This window comes from Schistocerca gregaria, chromosome 1, assembly GCF_023897955.1.
Source record: "Schistocerca gregaria isolate iqSchGreg1 chromosome 1, iqSchGreg1.2, whole genome shotgun sequence".
NCBI lineage: Eukaryota > Metazoa > Arthropoda > Insecta > Orthoptera > Acrididae > Schistocerca > Schistocerca gregaria.
In genome coordinates this window covers 359,022,238-359,045,156 of record NC_064920.1, presented here as the reverse complement: position 1 = coordinate 359,045,156, position 22,919 = coordinate 359,022,238, and the positions used below count along the sequence as shown (strand labels likewise).

General features: G+C 39.1%; 1 protein-coding gene across 5 annotated transcripts in view; it reads left to right on the top strand.

Annotated features, from left to right (window-relative positions):
* The window catches only part of LOC126345893 (ATP-dependent 6-phosphofructokinase), an 86,084-nt gene that overhangs the window by 15,101 nt on the left and 48,064 nt on the right, over positions 1-22,919 (top strand). For all 5 annotated transcript variants that reach the window (XM_050002144.1, XM_050002143.1, XM_050002141.1 and 2 more), the window contains exons 3-6: positions 1,928-2,079; positions 2,162-2,351; positions 5,676-5,886; positions 9,148-9,256. In XM_050002144.1, coding sequence (XP_049858101.1) covers positions 1,928-2,079; positions 2,162-2,351; positions 5,676-5,886; positions 9,148-9,256 — 662 coding nt within the window. The remainder of the gene's footprint in view (positions 1-1,927; positions 2,080-2,161; positions 2,352-5,675; positions 5,887-9,147; positions 9,257-22,919) is intronic.

Genomic DNA, 22,919 nt, shown 5'->3' with positions numbered 1-22,919 from the left:
TAGCTACACTTACAATAGTGCAGAAAGCTTTCTTTGTAGAAGATATTAGACAACACTGTCTTCCAGATGCACAAACATAGAAAACTGGCATTGAGGACAGATAGAACATAGCCCAGGGTGTACTGAAAGAAATCATGGAAACAGAAGCTATGAATTTAGGTACCAGTAAAGGACGGAACTTCCAACTCAATCACCCATAGAGGTGTTTTGCTGTCCACAGTTTCTGTGCAAATGTATACCGAAAGGAATCATATCACGACCCCAGAGAGGACTGTGTCTGTAAACTATGCAACAAGCTATGTCCCAAATACCATTTAGTGAATTGCAAAAGCAGAACTCAAAAGACTGGTGAAAGCATAACTTAAATGTAATATGTGCACATTGTGTTTAGTCAAGTAATTGTTTATTGAGTTTGCAGATGGGAGCTATTCTTGCAATACGTCCTTTGCTCCCATAATCCTCCTGGCCTCAACCTCACATACATCAGTGTCCCCACACCCTCGACACAACAGTTTTCCCTTTCTCTGCCCTGTCACCTTCACCAAACCATGCCTCCACATCATCTTCATGATGCTTCCCTGGCTCCAGTATCCTTGAGATGAATGCTGAACCTGTGCCCCTGCCAGTCCTCTTTCTCTCTCACTCTATCCAAACCATCATACATAACCTCCTTCCCAGTTCAACTGCTGAACTGCCAATGCAGTATTGTGTGTGCAGTCGGCCCAGTGTAGGTGCACAAGTGTTGAAAAGTTCCTGTTTCAACTCTGCAGTTGGCTCCTATCTTATTCTGTGCAGATAGAGTTAGTGTAACCACTGTCACTAATTTTCATGGTCACGTGTTTTGGGAACCAGTAGTAATAAATCAAATAGGAAACCAAGTGAGATGAGTTGTTTAAGTGGTTAAGGTACTGAACTTATATTCTGTAATAGAGGGATCAGATTCTCATATGGTCATCCATATTTGGGTTTTTCATGGTTTTTGGAAATATTTTTCAGCAAATGCTTGGATGGTACCTCCAAAATTTTTTTGGTTACCTTCTCCATCCTTTTCCAGTTGAGCTAATTCTCCATTTCTAATATCCCAGTACTCAGTAGGCTGTGTACCATCTCTCAGGTTAGATAAGTTTCAACTGTCACATGTAATTTGAAAGTGCCACTGTGGACTTTTATGCTAATTCTTATTTGAGAAATTCTGTAAATGCAGAAGCACTTTGCAAATTGTCCACAGGGAGCTTTACATTGCAAATATCCCTTTTGTATAGTAATTGTTTTTCCTTCATTCACATTCATCACTGGTGTGCATTGCAACGATGTATTCTTAAAACCCCAATGCTTCCAATCATTTATTAGGAATACCTTTTTTTAAAAAAGTTCTGTGATAACCAATGTTTAAGTAGTTCAGTGTCCACCTCATTAGCTGAGTGGTCGGCACATCTGACTGCCGTGCAGAGGTCCTGGGACAGGGATTTTCTCCACTTGCGGACTGGGCGTTATGTTGTCATCATAATCATTGACACACAAGTCATCCAGTGTGGGATCAGTTTAAAAGACTTGCAACTTGACAGCTTCCCCAGATGTAGATGGATGTGATCATTTCATTTACACTATTGATTGACATTTTTCGAGCCTGTGTTTGTGTGACTGACAAGCTAATGTTTTTGTAGAATTTACAGGCTACTGGAAACATAGGAGTGATGTGTGTTCTTGCAGCATAGGAAATGTGTACACAAATATGATTGGTTATTTGAATAATCAGTTGCAGCAACTGCAACATTGCCAAGTTGATATGGAGATCGTAACGATAGTTCCATTATAACAGTATTGCTTAATTTGTAGTAATTAACTCATTTACTGACCTGTTGATAGTGTTTGAAGTTGTCACTACAACCTGTTTTTTGCTATTTTGTAATTGTTTGTAATTCTGCAGGAATGAATGCTGCTGTTCGTGCTGTTGTAAGATTTGGTATATATTTGGGTTGCAAAGTATTCTTCATCAGGGAAGGTTACCAAGGAATGGTTGATGGTGGAGATCACATAGAAGAGGCTGGATGGTCTAGTGTTTCCTCTATTATTCATAAGGTATGTTGTGTAGTGTTTTCTGCATGAACTTCTTTCATGTGTTTGTTAGTGTGTTGATGTAAATCAATTTTCTCTTGTTTAGGGAGGAACTGTAATTGGCTCTGCAAGGTGTAAGGACTTTAGAGAACGTGAAGGCCGCTTAAAGGCTGCAAAAAACCTTGTGACCAGAGGGATTACAAATCTTGTTGTGATTGGTGGAGATGGTTCACTCACAGGGGCAAATCTCTTTCGACAAGAATGGCCCTCTCTTCTTGATGAACTACTGCAAAAGGGTAAGATGAAGTGTAAACAATTTGTCTCTTCGTTACCTACATCTGTAAAATGGGTTGCAGTTAATCTGCAATTGCTCTCATAAATAAATTACTCTAATCAAACAATGGAAAATCCAGGATTGAATGTAACAATACAGTGAAAATGAAAGTTGCTACTCACCATATAGTGGTGAGTCGCAGATAGGCACAACTGTTACAAATAAATAAAGCTTTTGGTCATTAAGGCCTTTGTCAACAATAGACACATGCACGTGCGCATGCAAATACAACTCACACGCACGACTGCAGAATTGTTGATGAAGGCCTAAATGACCGAAAGCTTTGTTTATTTGTGGCAGTCTTTTTTTTGTGCCTATCTGCGTCACAGCATCTCTGCTAAGTGGAGAGTAGCAACTTTTCTTTCCATAATATTGTTTTTATACTGATATCATTAAAAAGGAGTCCTTGTGAATTGAGCCCCTTTGATTTCTTTCATTTTGATTTATGGGTCTTCTTATAAAAAAATGTTAATGTGAAACAAATAATGGCATGTATTGGAGTGGGGGTGAGGGTACTACCAATGTTAGAATATCGCTGTTGGAACTTTAATCACAATGTTAGTTCAAAAGAAAATACTAAGAAAAAGAAAAGGTAGCAACTCACTATATAGTGGAGGTTGTGAGTCACACACAGCTACAACAAAAAGACTGCTAAGCAAGTGAGCTTTGGGCCAAAAATCCGTCTTATGAATGGCTGCCGAGGCCAGACTACAAGCAACAGTTTGTGAGTGACACTGTTGCTTGCAATCTGGCCTCGGTGGCCAGAGACAGTGGTTGTGTGTGTGTGAGCCGTGGTTGTGTGAATTTGTGTTTGTGTGTTTTGTCGACTTCAGAAGAAGGCTTTTTGGCCAAAATATTACTTGTTTAGCAATCTTTTTGTTGTGCCTGTCTGTGACTCAAATCTCCCCACTATATGATGAGTAACAATCATCTTTTTTGAAAATGTAATGTAATTGGATAGACAGAAAATTTACTCACCAAGTGGTGGCAGGAGAACACACACATAAAAAATAGATTTTACTTATGCACACTTTTAGAGCCAGTGACTCCTTTTCCCAGAGAAGCATTGAGGAGGGTGAAGGAAAAGGGGTTGAGTTTGGAAAAGTAACCCAGAGCTCCAGGTCAGGGGAGACTTACTGTACAGGATGAGAAGGAAAGACTGACTGGTGAGGACTGCCTGGGCGAGATTTGAAAACCCGAGAGCAAGGTGGAAAATGGGGTAATATGCAAGACAGAGATTACTGCTAAGACATTATGCATGAGTTAATAAGAGTGATAAGCTAAATGCATTGTACGTAACAGAGATGGGAGGAGGGGACAGCAAAAAATAGACAGGTCAGAAAATGGAAGATGTAAAAAACTAAAATGGAGTGAAGAAAGGAGTAGTTACTGTGAAGAAATGCTGAGATTGAAGAAATTAATGTAAATTATGTCCAGGTGGGTGGCAAGAACTAAGGACGTACTGTAGCGCTTGTTCCCACCTGTGGAATTCTGAGAAACCGGGAGAAGAATACAGATGGCACGTATGGTGAAAGAGGCACAGAGGTCACGAGTGTCATGTTATAACAACTGGTTATTGGGTGTTGCCGGTATAAACCTTCTGCTTATGCCCATTCATCCTAACTGATAACTTGCTGGTAGTCATGCTAGTTTAAGAGGGCAAACAGTGTTTGTATAATAGATGGTATATCACGTATGTCATTTTACAGGTGGCTATCCCTTTGATAGTATATGTTTTGCCAGTTACAGCGCTGGTATAGATGGTGGTACGAGGGTTCATAGGGCAAAGCTTGCAATGGTGGCGGTCACAGGGGTAGGAGCCATAGGGTAGGGAGATGGGTGCAGGAGCAGCACAGGCTCAGAAAATGATATTGCAGAGATTGGGAGGGTGATGAAAAGCTATTCTAGGTGTGGTGGACAAAATCTTATACAGAATGGGTCTCACTTCAGGGCATGATTTTAGGAAGTCATGGCCTTCTTGAAGTTGCTGATTAATACGTTCGAGACCAGGCTAATACTGAGTGACAAGAGATGTGCTCCGAAGTTGGTTTTTGGAGGGATCAGACTGGATGTAATATGAAAAAGCACTGTGGAACATGAATCTAACTATTGAAAGAAGTGTAGAAAATATGAATGAGAGAGTTTTGTACCTGGTTAAAATGCTGTATCAGTGCAAATATCGCAGTTTTTTCCTTCTCCTTTTTTTGTATTTTTTTCAGGGAGCTGTGTTATTGGTTGAACAGGCCTTAAGATCGTAGAATTTAAAATGAAGAAGGAAGACAGAGAGAGATAATTTTGAAACTGTTCTCAGCAAATGGGCAGTGGCCCACAGGTCATAAAAGCCATTTAAAATAAGCTTTAAGGTCTGTACTTTGCTCCGGTGCAAATGAATTAATGCTGCCAAGTGATTGGGAAACCTAATGCGCTGATGAAATATGGCTTTACCTGTGGAGAGTGAATGCAATTTGACAAAATAAATATTGGTTGGACCTGAGTTAATGCATACAGTATACAAGATTAATTAATTATATTGCAATTGGAAAGTATGACATAAATTTGTTTTGGTGTGGATGTTATGAATAGAATGCTAAACTTGAATGCTGATGATCGAAGTTTTTTTTTTTTTATGGGAGATGGGTTTATTATAATAGGTAAATTTCAGACATGGCAGACTAAAAAAGAATGATTATTCCTGAATGGTGATTTATGCACAGTAAGTTTAATATGCTGGCATTATGAAACTTGTTGTCTCGGGATACACATTCACATTTCAAAACAGTCCTGAGATAATTGCATGTGGATATATTCTTTCTACTCTATGGTTGGTGTGTGTGTGTGTGTGTGTGTGTGTGTGTGTGTGTGTGTACAATGTATCTTTTGTGCATATAATTCAGTGAAAAATTACTTGTTTGGTGAAATCATTTTCTGTCTCAGCATCACTCCCAACAGAAGGAAAATATTTTTTAAAGAGGCAGATGTCAAAGTAAATTGTATTTTTTTAGAGGCTGTAACATTTTTTTCTATGTCAGCAGGTAGGAACATTGTCCTAAAGCAGGTCTAAGACCCAGATGTTTAGTGTTGAGTGATAAATATTGCATACCAGTATGTAAGATGGCATGTTGGGTTTCTAATTTTCCACAGAATTAAATCTAGCATAAAAATTACAGTTATCAATTGACAGTACCTTTAGCAAAGTTATTAATAAACAATACATGGTGAAAATTCTATTAATTTTACATGATATACTTTTTTAATGATTATGATATACAAGTTTTGCTTTTTTCAGGTGAAATCACAAAAGAAAGCAGAGAAAAGTACACATATCTTCATATTGCTGGTTTGGTGGGTTCCATAGACAATGATTTCTGTGGTACTGACATGACCATTGGTACGGATTCTGCCCTTCATCGAATTATTGAGGCTGTTGATGCCATAGTCTCAACAGCTTTCTCACATCAGCGCACATTTATTATGGAGGTCATGGGACGACATTGTGGGTATGTAACCATGTCATCTCTCCCTGTCTGTGTCTGTGTGTTTGTTTACTGGATAAAGACCCTCTTTAAACTCCTCCAGCAATATTTATCCGTGTTACTCTTGCAAATTTTCTAATGTAATCTACTCTCAGCTCTTGTGTAGAATATATGCTATAACCAATTTTTATCTGTTTCTTTTTCTGTCTTAACAGAATAAACTGAACTCATTGTGCCTGATTGTAGCATATATTCTACATCCGGTTCTTTCTGTGCATTACTTGTTCGAATTTCAGCATGTCCTATTAAGTGATAGCATCTGCCTGAAGAAAGCTGTTTATCACAGTGTCTGCATGTCTTTAAGAAGTAAAGTTAATTTCTCTTTGTTTTTACTAATTTTGAACTAGAATGTGTTTAGAATATGCGTTAATGTGCTAATATACCCTAGTCTACTGAATAAATACAGCAGTATATTTTTTACAGTATAACAATGGGTCTACATTCAGCAATGACCTGTACCTTTTCATTCCAGTGACATTGCTTTTGTAACTTTTAGGTATTTGACTTTGCACATATTTTGACCGTTTCCTGTGGCAAACATATTCACTTTCAACATATCCAATAATTTTGGTGAATCACGAATTTAAAAAAAAAAAATCGATGTTTTAGTCTTACTTTGTCCTAGAACAATGCACTGACCACCCGTATAAACTTTTCATCCATAAAAGCTCAGGACTGAGGAGCCTACACAACTTTCAGTAAGTCATCATCTGACTATTTTCTTGTACTGAGGAAGCCAGCAAACAACTTTGTCTGGACCATTTCTACATCACACATTTTCATTGCAAGAATTTTTGAAGCAGATACTTAAATCGACAGCATACTCACTTTTATGAAACCATTGCATTTCCTTCATTTGTTACCAGCACTAGAGCTGCTGATTTACTTTCCAGTATCATTAGCGATGTAACTTTGATCTTTCTCACTAACTCCATTCTCTGAAGTTAGTCAGGTTGAAGACATGTTAGAAATGGAGCATGTAAGGAACAAGCTTCTTATGATTCTTTAGTTTTACATCTGTTGTCTTTCCTTCATGGTAAACACCACATGCTCTGCTACCAATGTGAGCAAAGGACAATCCACTTTCCATCTAATGTAATACACAGACTTCCAGTATTCACTGTCACTCTGTGCATTATTTGATTGTCAATTAGATGGTACATTCTGTATGATACCTCTTAATTTTGCAGAAATTGTATCTGCTGTCTGTCAGTAGCCTCCTTACTGTGCACAGAAAATTCACCTCAATTAACAAGTGGCATAAAGTCATCTATCTGCATTTGCCCCACTAGAACTGTTTATTCTGCTTCACTTTTGCTGCTTGTCCCATTCAGTTTTCATGGACATAATATTATTTTTGTAGCATACTTTCTCATTGACAGCTAAACCCATGTCATTTAGTAGAAAAAGAGATGAAGCTGAGTGTGAGTGTTTTCAATACAATAAAACTTTCCTCTAGACGAGGTTTTGAATTGATATATCATCATGCACAAATGAGATTCAAGCTCAAGTCCCACGTCACATTTGAATGACTGCCCCACAGATTTAATCAAATACCAGAGAGTACTGTGTAGAATACAAGCAATGTAATGTATAGTTGACACACACACACACACACACACACTATAACTCCACTTTTACATTCCCAGAATTAATGTTTTCCCGCCATTTGTGACATTTTTTTTTTTATTATTCCCATCAAATTTCCTACGTCAACAATGTTCATTTGCACCTGATTTTGTGTCAACATATTTATAATTTTCCCACAATTTATGCATTATGAAAAATGTTCGTAGGAGAAAAAAAAATGACGCTGGCATGATGTTAGCCATCCAGTAGTGTTTACAAATATTATGTGATTAGTTTCTTGGCACCAGAGCAGTCTACTCAGCAATCTGAACTAGTGAACCCATAAAAGCTGGAGCAATGCATGCCATTTCTCTCACCGCTGCCAAGCTCTACTTGGTGTGGTGGCTGCTGTGACTAACTGGGTTCGTTCAAGCAAAGATTTCATGACAAACCAGAACCATTTCCAAACTGTCTCTACTGCACAAATGCAGTTTCATAGTTGTTGTGATCATCATGACACCTTTGTTGAATCATATTTAGCATATTTTAGCATTTGGCCATGTAGCACTAGTTGACACAGTCATGTACTTTGTGTTGTTCAGATGTTTTTAGTTTAAACACAATGCTGGTAACATTTTTTTTTTTTATTTTTTCATGCTGAGAAAAATGTTTTTCAAGAGTTTATTCTCGTTGTCAAGTGCAGTACCTACGTATGAATTTTTGTGATTTGATACAAACCAGCCATGTGAATGATAGTTTGCTTGTGTGTGGTTTGTGCATAACTGAGGAGGCATAGTACCTGATAACATGCAAAATATGAGTACAGTGCAAGAGATGCAGAATAACAAACATTCAAACATCACAAAATAATTATGTACGTATCTGCACTTGACAACAAGAAAAAATTCCATAAACACATCATGCTAAGTGTGAAAAAATGTGTAACTAGTGCAGTATTGCATTATTTGAATAATGAATTACAGCTGCAGGCTTTCAAAAACATCGATTATTACATATGAAGTTGAGTCAAAAGTTCCTACTTCCCAGACAGTTATCTGTTCCAGTTACATCAGCAGTTTTTATTAGATAATAAACATTTATTAGATAACAAACAGGTCCCTGACAAGTCTTTCGATGCCTGCCATGTACATATATCATACATAAAGTATGGAAATGCAAGGAGGTAACATAATATTTACAGCTTAAAACATTATTTTCCACATTTTACATTTTCCTACAATTTAGATGTCACAAACTATCACTGTAACCTTCCCAGACATTGCTTTTTTACCATCCTTGTTCTGACATGTTCCTGACCATTGTTACATATAGTAAATAAAATTTCACCATCTCTGTGTTGTCGTTTATTAAAAATGTTACAAAAACAAAAGAAAAAATTCCCCATGTTCAGGAATATAACACTCTAATTGTCTACATTTCAGTTCCTTGTAAACTGACAGTGCTATCAATAAAGGCCATTGTGACGAGGCAGAATTCGATTTACTGCACTCATTTTTAAATTCTGTTTTTGTTGTGTGCTTAATATTTTGAGAAATTTGCTAATTACCGCAGCCCTTCATCATTTACCTTGCAGTTTAATCTTATTTATCATCATGATATACTATAGTATCTAAAATAAATTTTGTCAACTTTCAGATATTTGGCGCTGGTGACTGCCCTGACAAGTGAAGCTGATTTTGTGTTTATTCCTGAATGGCCACCAGAGCATGATTGGCCAACTAAACTCTGCAAGAAGTTAGCACAGGCAAGAGGAGACTTCTCATTTGTGCATCTTGTCTTCACCGCGTTCTTTCTTTCCATCAGCTACATTACTTTCCTACTTAAATCACACTGTTGAATCAGACTCAGGCAGAAAAAAAAGAAAATGTGAAAACCCCTTTTTACAAACTATTGGTAGGGCTAATACTTAGTAACTGAATACATTATATCAGCTTGGGATGGGTGGCTCCTAAGCAAATGTGTGTCTGAATGTAGCTTGCAACCTTGACTTTTGCTTTATGTTTAGCTTATTAACATTTTAAACTAACTTGGCTTATCTGTGTACCCCTAATCATGCTCAGAGAATGAGGCTGTCATTGACTCCTAAAGTGATTGGCGTGGGTGAGCACACTTTCTAGCACCATATTCTGCACTGTTTCAGGAAGTAAAATATTTAATTTTAAATAGGAGTCCTATACAGTTTACAGTCACCAGCACAACTACCACCCAGGAGGCTCACAAATCTTTTCATGTGTGCAAGCAAGATGCCCTGAGATATTGCAGTACTACCCTCTCCCCCCTCCACCCCCCCCCCTCCCCCACCCCACCACTCTCCTCTCTTCACATTCTACAATTCCCTTTTCTTCAACCACCTGTATTAACCCCCCTTTTCCCAAATTCGTACAATAGAGTGTGAACCTTTTGGGGAAAGATACCTTAGATTAGATAGCACTTTTCTGTGGTGTAAGATTATATTTTACACTTTCTATGTGAATGAACTTATGAGCCAAAGAGGCACGATATAATGGTGCAAAACACTTGACTGCTTGTTGTTCCTACACGAGAAAAAAAATGTGTGCACGTGTGTTTTGTACATGCTTTGCTAATGTTGCAGTTAGTACTCCCTCTTTTCAAATCGTGAACCGTTTATTACCTCCCTTCATATTTAACCTTATGACACCAGAAGAAGGGGGGGGGGGGGCATGCTAGTACAGCTGCAGACCTCTATCCTAATGTGTCACTGATGGAGCAAAAAGTACCCCCTTCTTACTCCTGCAAGCAGCCAATCCACTTACACAAACATCACCGAATGGAGGCCGTGCTCTCTCTCTCTCTCTCTCTCTCTCTCTCTCTCTCTCTCTCTCTCACACACACACACACACACACACACACACACACACACACACACACACACACAAAATTTACATATCTACATCTACATAGATATTCCGCAAACCACCGTAAGATGCATGGTGGAGGGTACCCTGTACCACTATTTTTCATTTCCGCTCCTGTTCCACTTGCAAATAGAGCAGGGGAAAAATGACTGTCTGCACACCTCCGTATGAACCCTAATTTCTCATATGTTATCTTCCTGGTCCTTACGCGCAATGTTTATTGGTGGCAGCAGAATCGTTTGGCAGTCAGCTTCAAATGCCGGTTCTCTAAATTTTCTCATAATGTTTCCTGAAAAGAAAGCCGCATTTCCTCTAAGGTATCCCATTACCAGAACATATGGATATTACACCTATCCTTTGGGACGCTTGAGAACAAGTGACGACCAGCGTAAACTCTGATCACCTTAATTGGCTCTACCCTCCCACCCCCAACCCCTCCTCCAATATCTATCAGTTATTCAGTGGAACCATAAAGATTACTGTCACCACCAAATATAGATCAAGCTTTTGCAAAAATCAGATTAATACAGAAATATGTGTTAATACAATCTTCCATCTATAGCAATCGGACATCATTAAGTTCTACACTCCTAGCAGTATCCATTTGGATTCACCTGCCTGCCTTAATAACAATTTGTTGTGTGTACATCTTCATCTTAATACTGAAATTCTGTGCTGAGAAATAGATGTAATGCAATAGCAACCTCCTCCCCTTATCCTCTGGGGTAACTTCGGTACCCATACATGAATAGTAGAGGAAAACTGGACTGCAGTCTAATGAATAAAGGCTGCCGTCTAATTAATAAAGGCACTCCCATACATTTTAGTGTTGCCTGTACTACATCTCCTGCTGTTTACGTAACTGTAGTCCGAGCCTTGCAGTGGTAACAAACAGTGAAGTGCACACAGAAATCTGTGCGACAGTGACCATTATCGAGTTATCTCATCCATACCACTTTTGTGGCCCACTGAAGGCATATCATGTCGGTTGTTCTGAACTGCCAAATAATATGCATACTCCTCTTTAGCTCAAATCATATCAAATTAAGAGAAGAACATTGATGAGAGACACAAAGAGCATAATATTCAAGCAGCAGACAGCACACTATCCTTCTCTACAGGACCTCCTAGATGCAAGCCAGTCCCACAGCAGTAAAAGAAGAAAGGTGAACATCTGTGTAGCAATGCTTCCTCTGACAACCTAATCTTATTCAAGTGTCTAAGAAAGAAGGTGCTGTTTTTTTAAACAGTCAAAAGAAAAAGAAAGAAAGATTGTTGGGAAAACGTGTTACCACAATGAACACATGTAAGCCAGCATCTCAAGGGTGGGCCAAACTGTCATATTAATGACACTCCTTTCCAGCTGGAATTTTTGATAAAGGTGTTAACATTATTATGAAAAGGGAGAGATTGCTAGTCACCATATAGAGGAGACATTGAGTCACAGACAGGCACAAAAAAAAGATTGTTAAATATATATTTTCAGTCGAAAGACCTCCTTTCGAAGTAGAAGAAGGAAGACAGCTTTACAGCCTAAAACTTGAATATGTGGTAGTCTTTTCGTTGTGCCTGCCTGTGACCCAGTGCCTCATCTTAATGCCGAGTAGCAGTATGTCCTGTTCAAAATATTGTTATTCCATCCTGGACTTAACATTATTTGATATAGGGACTATCAATGTGTTTTTTCATAATACTGAACGTAAATAGAAGTTCCACCAGTATCGATGCTTTAGATATGTAATGCCCAATTTACAGAAGCACAATGTTAGGAGACATCCTCGAGACCAGATACAATATATAACCCACTGGTCCATCTCGTGTGTAGCTGTGGCAAAATAATTATAACGGCATTCAACAAGATAAGACAGAAATGGGTTCCCTTAATCATAGAATGAAAGCATAATCATAATGACATTAAAAGCAGATAAAAACCCTAGCAATAAAGATAGATACAGACCAATCAGTTTAACACCAACCAGTCAAACTGCCCAAATGTACGCCAAATAAGACACTGTTGGTGTCTGCAAACAAATCACTTTTTACAGTTTGAGTCTGCCATCAAAGACGCCTTTGTACATCAGTGGCACCTATGATCTTCATTGATTTGCGAGAGGCATGTAGACACCACTTCTTGGCTTTGTTACAAAAGTGTGGCTTCAAGCTACATTTTGAGTAATATTTTTTACCCCATTAACTATTCCATGTCAGAGTACATGTGTTGCTTAGTATCCAACACATACAGGAAAATGGGGTCCCACAGAGTTCAGAGTCTTGATCACCATCCTGCTTCCAAACACAATAAATGGTGCAATTGTTGGAGGACCCATTTTATGATCCGCATTGTCAATTATTGGTCATAAAATAAATGAAAAATTTTTAATAAAAGGCTGTTCTAAATTCTACAAATTACTTTGTCTCTACAGTAGGTTCACATCACTATGAGTAACAGAATGTCAGTTTCAGACTGAGCTATGAAAAGTGCAGACATGGATCCAAAATCAGGAATATTGTTTATCACCTGCAAAATTCAGAGTCATGTACTTCTGTAAAATGAGATTTACTCAGCCACATGATCATGAACCATGAACCATGGACCCCCCCCCCCCCCCCCCGCCCCCATGAACCATGGACCTTGCCGTTGGTAGGGAGGCTTGCGTGCCTCAGCGATACAGATGGCCGTACCGTAGGTGCAACCACAACGGAGGGGTATCTGTTGAGAGGCCAGACAAACGTGTGGTTCCTGAAGAGGGGCAGCAGCGTTTTCAGTAGTTGCAGGGGCAACAGTCTGGATGATTGACTGATCTGGCCTTGTAACATTAACCAAAACGGCCTTGCTGTGCTGGTACTACGAACGGCTGAAAGCAAGGGGAAACTACAGCCGTAATTTTTCCCGAGGGCATGCAGCTTTACTGTATGATTAAATGATGATGTCGTCCTCTTGGGTAAAATATTCCGGAGGTAAAATAGTCCCCCATTCGGATCTCCGGGCGGGGACTACTCAAGAGGACGTCGTTATCAGGAGAAAGAAAACTGGCATTCTACGGATCGGAGCATGGAATGTCAGATACCTTAATTGGGCAGGTAGGTTAGAAAATTTAAAAAGGGAAATGGATAGGTTAAAGTTAGATATAGTGGGAATTAGTGAAGTTCGGTGACAGGAGGAACAAGACTTTTGGTCAGGTGAATACAGCGTTATAAATACAAAATCAAATAGGGGTAATGCAGGAGTAGGTTTAATAATGAATAAAAAATAGGAGTGCGGGTAAGCTACTACAAACAGCATAGTGAACGCATTATTGTGGCCAAGATAGACACAAAGCCCACGCCTACTACAATAGTACAAGTTTATATGCCAACTAGCTCTGCAGATTACGAAGAAATTAAAGAAATGTATGATGAAATAAAAGATATTATTCAGATAGTGCATAGAGCATAACTTAATCATAGCTAATACTTGGTTCAAGAATCATAAAAGAAGGTTGTATACATGGAAGAATCCTGGAGATACTGACAGGTTTCAGATAGATTATCTAATGGAAAGACAGAGATTTAGGAATCAGGTTTTAAATTGTAAGACATTTCCAGGGTCAGATGTGGACTCTGACCACAATCTATTGGTTATGAACTGTAGATTAAAACTGAAGAAACTACAAAAAGGTGCTAATTTAAGGAGATGGGACCTGGATAAACTGAAAGAACCAGAGGTTGTAGAGAGTTTCAGGGAGAGCATAAGGGAACAATTGACAGGAATGGAGGAAAGAAATACAGAAGAAGAAGAATGGGTAGCTCTGAAGGATGAAGTAGTGAAGGCAGCAGAAGATCAAGTAGGTAAAAAGACAAGGGCTAATAGAAATCCGTGGGTAACAGAAGAAATATTGAATTTAATTGATGAAAGGAGAAAATATAAAAGTGCAGTAAATGAAGCAGGCAAAAAGGAATACAAACGTCTCAAAAATGAGATCAACAGGAAGGTCAAAATGGCTAAGCAGGCATGGCTAGAGGACAAATGTAAGGATGTAGAGGCTTATCTCACTAGGGGTAAGATAGATACTGCCTACAGGAAAATATACCTTTGGAGAAAAGAGAGCCACTTGTACGAATATCAAGAGCTCAGATGGAAACCCAGTTCTAAGCAAAGAAGGGAAGGCGGAAAGGTGGAAGGAGTATATAGAGGGTTTATACAAGGGCAATGTACTTGAGGACAATGTTCTGGAAATGGAAGACGATGCAGATGAAGATGAAATGGGAGATACAATACTGCGTGAAGAGTTTGATAGTACACTGAAAGACCTGAGTCGAAACAAGGCCCCGGGAGTAGACAACATTCCATTAGAACTACTGACGGCCTTGGGAGAGCCAGTCATGACAAAACTCTACCATCTGGTGAGCAAGATGTATGAGGCAGGCGAAATACCCTCAGACTTCAAGAAGAATTTAATAATTCCAACCTCAAAGAAAGCAGATGTTGACAGATGTGAAAATTACCGAACTATCAGTTTAATAAGTCACAGCTGCAAAATACTAACGCGAATTCTTTACAGGCGAATGGAAAAACTGGTAGAAGCGGACCTTGGGGAGGATCAGTTTGGATTCCGTAGAAATGTTGGAACACGTGAGGCAATACTGACCTTACGACTTATCTTAGAAGAAAGATTAAGGAAAGGCAAACCTTAGTTTCTGGCATTTGTAGACTTAGAGAAAGCTTTTAAGAATGTTGAATGGAATGCTCTCTTGCAAATTCTTAAGGTGGCAGGGGTAAAACACAGGGAGCAAAAGGCTATTTACAATTTGTACAGAAACCAGTTGGCAGTTATAAGAGTCGAGGGACATGAAAGGGAAGCAGTGGTTGGGAAGGGAGTGAGACAGGGCTGTAGCCTATCCCCGATGTTATTCAGTCTGTATATTGAGCAAGCAGTAAAGGAAACAAAAGAAAAATTCGGAGTAGGTATTAAAATCCAGGGAGAAGAAATAAAAACTCTGAGGTTCGCCGATGACATTGTAATTCTGTCAAAGATGGCAAAGGACTTGGAAGAGCAGTTGAACGGAATGGACAATGTGTTGAAAGGAGGATATAAGATGGACATCAACAAAAACAAAACTAGGATAATGGAATGTAGTCTAATTAAATCGGGTGATGCTGAGGGAATTAGATTAGGAAATGAGACACTTAAAGTAGTGAAGGAGTTTTGCTATTTAGGGTATAAAATAACTGATGATGGTCGAAGTAGAGAGGATATAAAATGTAGACTGGCAATGGCAAGGAAAGCGTTTCTGAAGAAGAGAAATTTGTTAACATCCAGTATAGATTTAAGTGTCAGGAAGTCGTTTCTGAAAGTATTTGAATGGAGTGTATCCATGTATGGAAGTGAAAAATGGACGATAAATAGTTTGGACAAGAAGAGAATAGAAGCTTTCGAAATGTGGTGCTACAGAAGAATGCTGAAGATTAGATGGGTAGATCACATAACTAATGAGGAGGTATTGAATAGAATGGGGGAGAAGAGGAGTTTGTGGCACAACTTGACAAAAAGAAGGGACCCGTTGGTAGGACATGTTTTGAGGCATCAGGGGATCACAAATTTAGCATTGGAGGGCAGCATCAGGGTAGAAATCGTAGAGGGAAACCAAGAGATGAATACACTAAGCAGATTCAGAAGAATGTACGTTGCAGTAAGTACTGGGAGATGATGAAGCTTGCACAGGATAGAGTAGTATGGAGAGGTGCATCAAACCAGTCTCAGGACTGAAGACCACAACAACAACAACATGATCATACACTTAGGTAAACACCTGCGAGAAGTAGCAGGCCGATTTCATTTTTAGTCCTAGTGTTCAATAAATTAGGCTGTTTGCCACACATAAAGCAACTTGCTTGCTGAAATTTCTGTGGGATTACATCCTGGGAAGCAGATGTAACCATCCTCATGATATTCCATTAATGACTCATCTTAATCCAAGTAGATTATGCATGAGTCACCCATACCGTCTGCCCTGGGTTTATTAGATCTTGTACATCATAGCAGAGTCGTCCTCATAATGGAAGATTTCTATATGAGCCTAATAGACAGCATGCTGCTGGAGACATTCATCCCTTTGATGTACACCAGCTACTACTTCTAATTAATTATGGGATTAAAATAAGTAGAATTACGCAACATCCTTGTTATTCAGTCTTCTTCCATTATCCCAACATCCACTGACTTACTCCAGTCATTGTAAGTTTAACGTGGAAGTAAAGATTGCACTGCATATTCCTCTGTGTGTTGTTTTCTCGCTGCAGTCTTTTTTTCACCTAAAACACTTAACAAAAAAAGTCCAGTAATCTCAGAGTTTATTTTGGAAATCTGCTGTGTCAGTAGTGATATGTTTTCTAAAACTCTCTGAATCATTTAAGCAGAATTGATTTCCTGTGACTAAATTTCATTGGGAAACACAAAGCAACTTAATACATTTTTACAATGCGTACCAATGAAAAGACAATATGAGCATTACTGGCGGGATAGATGAAGCAACCATCCAATAAAAATTGAAACAAGAACTACATGTGTTAAACACAGTGATTGCCAAAAGCAGGGAAGACTTTCATTGTTTTAATTTGCCTCATAGTGTTGTTCACGCTACAATAATAATGAAATAACCGATACGTGTACAGCACCTATTATCAGTGACATGGCAGTATCTGTTGCAGGTGCATTGCAGCTGATGACTAATTGCTGAATGTGGCAAATGAGTGTTTGCTTGTGTTACAGTTGAACTTAATGGGGAACAAAGACTGATGATCATTTAAAAACTTGGGGCACAACAGTCTGACTGTTGGGGCACTTTTGTCAGTGTTTGGCAAAAGATATCATACACACTAGACAACCACTCTCTGTATCCCAACGTCACAAATCACCATGGTGTAAGCAAGGTATTAAAGCTGACATGGCCCCATTTATTTACCACTGTCATTTCTATTCAGTCCTTCAGGAATGCGTATGATTCAACCAGGTCTCCACAGACGGCTTCAAAAAAGAACAAGTTTAGTATGCATATGAGGGGGGACCCAAAAGAAACTGGACTCCGAGGGCAGTGCCACTCGTACACGTTGCGCAGGGTTCTCACGCTAGATGGTGTTAGTAGAGCTTCATGAAACAGCTGTGCAGACGGCGTCAGTGTAGAGCTGAACGTGCAAGTGTGGTATTGTGTTTCTCTGACTGTTGGCAGCTTACCTCTGCGAAGTCGTTATGGCAACTTTAAAAGAACAAAGAGCGTGTGTGAAATTTTGTTTCCTGCTTATAAAAACTGCAGTGGAGACACACCAAATGCTTCACGAAACTTTCCAGGAGGACGCTATGAGCCGCACACAGGTTTTTGAGTGGTTTGGGCACTTTAAACATAGTGAGATGTATGTTGAAGACTAAGCTCGTACTGGACGCCCTTCAACATCGTGAAATGAGAACATTGAAAAGGTCCACCAAACGATCGACCAAATTTCAGTAGAGACAGGAATCAGTTGGAGCTCTTGCCAACGGATTTTGAGTCAGGATTTGCACATGAGACGTGTTGCTGCTAAATTTGTTCCGCTCCTTTTCACACAGGAGCAAAAAACCATCCGCATGAATGTGTGTCAGTACTTGAAAACAGAGATTTGCACGTGATCCAAACTTCTTGAACAAAGCCAGTGGAGGCCTCCCAACTCTCCCAGACCAAAAAAAAAGCAAGGCAAATGAGGTCAAATGTGAAGATAATAATCATTGTCATTTTGATATACGTGGAATTGTGCATCAGGAATTCATACCCCCTGGCGAGACTGTTAACCAGCACTTTTACTTGGATGTTTTAAGGTGTCTGCGAGAGGATGTGAGGAGGAAACGCCCAGAGCTTTGGCGATCAGATGACTGGTTTCTGCATCACGACAACGCTCCAGCACACACGGTCTTACGAGTGACCCACTATTTGGTATCTCAGAGGTGGTCTGTCATTCCCCATGCTCTGTATTCACTGGACCTAGCCCAGTGAGACTTTTTCCTATTTCCACGAATGAAAAGAACGCTAAAAGGGGAGCGTTATGATGATGTGGAGGCGGTAAAAACAGCTTCGCAAAGGGCACTGGACAATATCAAACTTGAGGAGTTCCAAACATGCTTCCAGCAGTGGGAAAAAGAGACTTGACGATTGCATCACATGTATTGGAGAGTATTTTGAAGGTGACTGAAGTAATTTTGTTAAAAGGTTCATCAATAAATTACTTATGACAACAATCCGGTTTGTTTTGGGTCCCCCCCCCTCGTATGTCCATAATAATTTCTTCAAACACTGTTGTCAATTGAGTGGCTGTATGATTAATACAGTGGAACTAGTAACTCAAGTTTGATCTCTCACATACTTCAAAATTTGTTTTGTCCAGAAAGCTTTGGTATGCTGCTGACACTCTCAACAGTTTCCCGGAAATAATATGACTTTTGTGAAATATCCAGATGCTCTTCTGTCGGCAATGTAAGGAAAAAAATAGTTTGCTACTTACTGTAAAGATGACACGTTAAGTTGCAGATGTGTGTCAACTAAAGGACACTTACATATTAGCTTTTGGCCACAGTCTTCATCAGGAAAACACACACACACACAACACACACACACACACACACACACACACACACACACACACGAGACTGCCCTCTCCGGGACTCGAATGCTTTTATATGTTCTTTACAGAACTAAAGCCACTATTATCATCCTTTGGACAGTGAGCCATATCAACATGCTAGGAACTGACAGAGCAGATGAACTAGCCAAGGGAGCCTTTGAGAAGAAATTGTTGATGCTATCAGCACTTGAAGCTTATTTAAAAACATATCTACCATGTCAGCTTTTGTATAAATGGGAGGAGGAGAGGCAGACTAACATCTTTCCCAATAACCATGGATCAATCAAAGATATAACTAAATATTGGAAGTAATCCCACTGCATTTCCTGAAGTGTGTCTGTTGACATGTTTTGTATGTGCATTTATATTTCCAAACTCACACGCCTACAGGGAGAACATGAAATATTTCTGTGATTACAGAAATATATTTCTGAGGAACTATACTAAATACAGCTATACTGTTTGTTGCAAGTCTTCCACTTAAGCTCCTTTTATTGCTTGCAGAATGTTTAGGCAGTACTCAGTTCCTATCCATGTATTTGCAAACATCTCTTACAGCACTGCCTTTGCAGTGTGTCATATTTGTGCTGCTAGAGTTTTCACATTAGGAACTAGTGAACAGAACATTTTATCTGTAATGTAACCACAACAAAAGGTCAAGAGGGATTGTGTGAGGTGAATGTGGATCCTCCCTGCTGATCCATCTGTCTGGAAAAGTTACATCCAACTACTAGCAAAGAAGGAACCTTTAGTTTATTGGTGCAAAACATCTTGGTGAAACACTACCTGTGGCTGAAATTTCTGTAAATGAGGTGCATCATGATGTTCAAATGTGTCCAGGTAAACTGTTTCTGTGATGGTTGGAAAATGCGCAGAAATTTGCATAGACATGTGGAAGTGTTTACATAAGAAACTTTGAGTTAAGATACCATTTGCAACAAACCACCTAGATGTACTTAGCAAAGTTCCTTAGAAACAATTTGTTGCAATCAGGGAAAGATCACTCTGTGTATCTATTGACGAGAACACTAATCATGTTGTCACTGGAGAGGGATTATGAGATTATAAAGTGTTACCAGGAAGGAAGTAGCTAGCATGACAACATCTGATTCCCTTATCAGAAAATGGAATTTAACAATAGATACAATTCCAGAAGCATATATCTCAGTGGCTCTCCACTCTTAACCTTCTCGTGCTGACCTGCTACCTCTTAAACTGCTATTGCTTCCTTTCTGCCATGTTTTTGGGAGTTGAAGAACTAATAATTATGTTATTAAGTCTGGGATGAATGTCTGGATGCGGTATCTTGATGCAAGAGCCATGAATTGTCTCCCTAAATTTCAGGCCGCTTCCTTCTCACATTTTCTTGCAGGTCACAGCACATCCCAATAGTATCATCGATTAACAGTTTGCCCCTGCGGCACGAACTCATGACGAACTAATCCTTCAAAGTCAAAGAAAACTGTCAGCATGGCTTTGCTGTTTGACATGATCTGACAAGCTTTTTTTGGTCTTGGAGAACCTTCCTCGACCCATTGTAGAAATTTAACCTTGGTTTCAACATCATAACCATAGACCCACGTCTCACCACCAGTTGCGATTCTCTTAAGGAACATCTTGTTCTCATTCGTTCTATTCAAAAGCTCTTCACAGATTGTCTTTCTGTTCTTGACTCATGAGCCATGGGATGAATTTAGTAGCAACACAATGCATTCCAAGACACTGTGTCAGGATTTCATGACACAATCCAACTGAAATTTCACATTCTTCTGCAGTCTCTCGGACAGTCAGCTTTCGAATGGCACGCACAATTTCATTGACGATACTGACACGAGTGTCATTGGTAGACGTTGAAAGGCATTCTGAACAAGGGTTATCTTTAACTTCCATCCTGCCATTTTGAAACCATCTGATCTGTTCATAACACCTAATGCAGCTTAAGCACTCATCACCATAGGCTTCCTGCATCATTTGGTGTGGCTCTGTAAAGGCTTTCTTGAATTTCATGCAAAATTTAATGCCCATGTGTTGCTCCTCTAACTCTGCCATTTCAAAATTCGTGAAATGTGCGACAGATATTATATTCAGTACAGCATTGAACAATAACTAACAGATATAACACAAGGAAACTTCTGGCAGGGATGCCAACCACATTTTGCTCCAATAATGAATGTTCCAGAATCATCATTAAAGGTGGCACTTGAAACTTTGTTAGTAGACATCCTCAGGATAGTTTATGTTAATCTTCAAGTTCAGTTTCTTCAGAGTCGCTCTAATGCTCTCCCAGGGATTAAACAAACCTGTAACCATTTGTGCTGTCTCTTCTGTATACGTTCAATATCCCCTGTTAGCTCTACTTAGTACAGGTCCCACACACTCGAGCAATATTCTAGAATAGGTCACACGAGTGATTTTTAAGCAATCTCTTTTGTATACTGATTGCACTCCCCAAGTATTCTACCAATAAACTGAAGACTACCACCTGCTTTACCAACAACTGAGCCTGTGTGATTATTTCATTTCATATCCCTACGAAGTGTTACCCCCAGGTACTTCTATGAGTGGGCCGATTCCATTTGTGACTCCTTGATATTATAGTCATAGGATACCTCACCCCCCCCCCTCTCTCTCTCTCTCTCTCTCTCTCTCTCTCTCTCTCTCTCTCTCTCTCTCTCTCTCTCTCTCTCTCTGTTTGTTTGTTTGTGCAACACACACACACACACACACAATTTTACATTTCTGAAAATTTAAAGCAACTTTCCACTATTTGCAAAACTTTGAAATCTTATCAAAATCTGACTGAATATTTTAACTTTCGTGCCACTAACAGCCTCTACATATGACCAGAATTCCTTTGATTTTTGTGAAAGATCATATGACAATATTTTGCTACGGTACTTATTGAAGTTCTCACACATTGCCCTCTTGACAGCCAGATGGGTTTCATTCATGTGACTTGACTGTTAGAGCACTGGACTGTATGTAGGTTAGAGGCTCTCTGTGGCATACAGTTTTAACTTGTCACAAACAGCAAATATTTTTGTTGGAACAGTATGTAAAATAAGGGAAGGGCAACAACTCACTGTAAGCTGACTGATGTGGCACATGATATAACATAATATTCTCTAACTCGCAAACTGTGGCTAGAAGAGCTCAAAAGCTAGTGAATACTGTGTTCCGTTGTATGTATATGTGCCACACGTCAGTGAGTGGTTGCTTTTCCCTTATTTTACTTACTGTTCCACCTAGGAATTTCCATTATTGTTAAATATTTTTGTTGTGTGTATATTAAAGACAAAGATGAGGAATAAGCTTGATGTTCACTTAAACAGTCGTGAGAACCATTTTCAAATCATCAAATTGGCTGTTCATGTGTCAAGAAGCATGTGGATTCAGCTTTTGTCTGCCTTACGTCTCCTGTCATTTAATGCTTGATGTTATCTGAACTGTTTATTTAAGCTACTGGCATACAGATTTAGGTGACAGGACTGATTTATCCATCATAATTTTACACCTCATAGAGTGGTTATTAGAGCAATATTTTGCCATCTTATTGTAAGAACTTTGATGTGTTTTAAGATCCAACTTCCAAAAAAAAATCGGTATGCATATTACTTAATTTCACAATGGGTTAATCAGACATAGGAATTTGAATTAAAAATGCTTCATTTTTAAACATTTTGCTGCTACAGAGGTGCTCTTGGCATTGTGTGCTGACGTGACTTTTTTTATGGCTGTACTGCCTGCCAAAAGCTGGCGCGTGTGCTAAGAGATGGCATTGCGTCTGATATGGATTACTTATCATCCAGTTATTGGAAAACTATTAGGTGAAAAAAAACTTGATTTTTGGGCATCTTACAGTCCAATTTCTTCACTTGATAAAGAACTGAATTTCTTTTCATTAT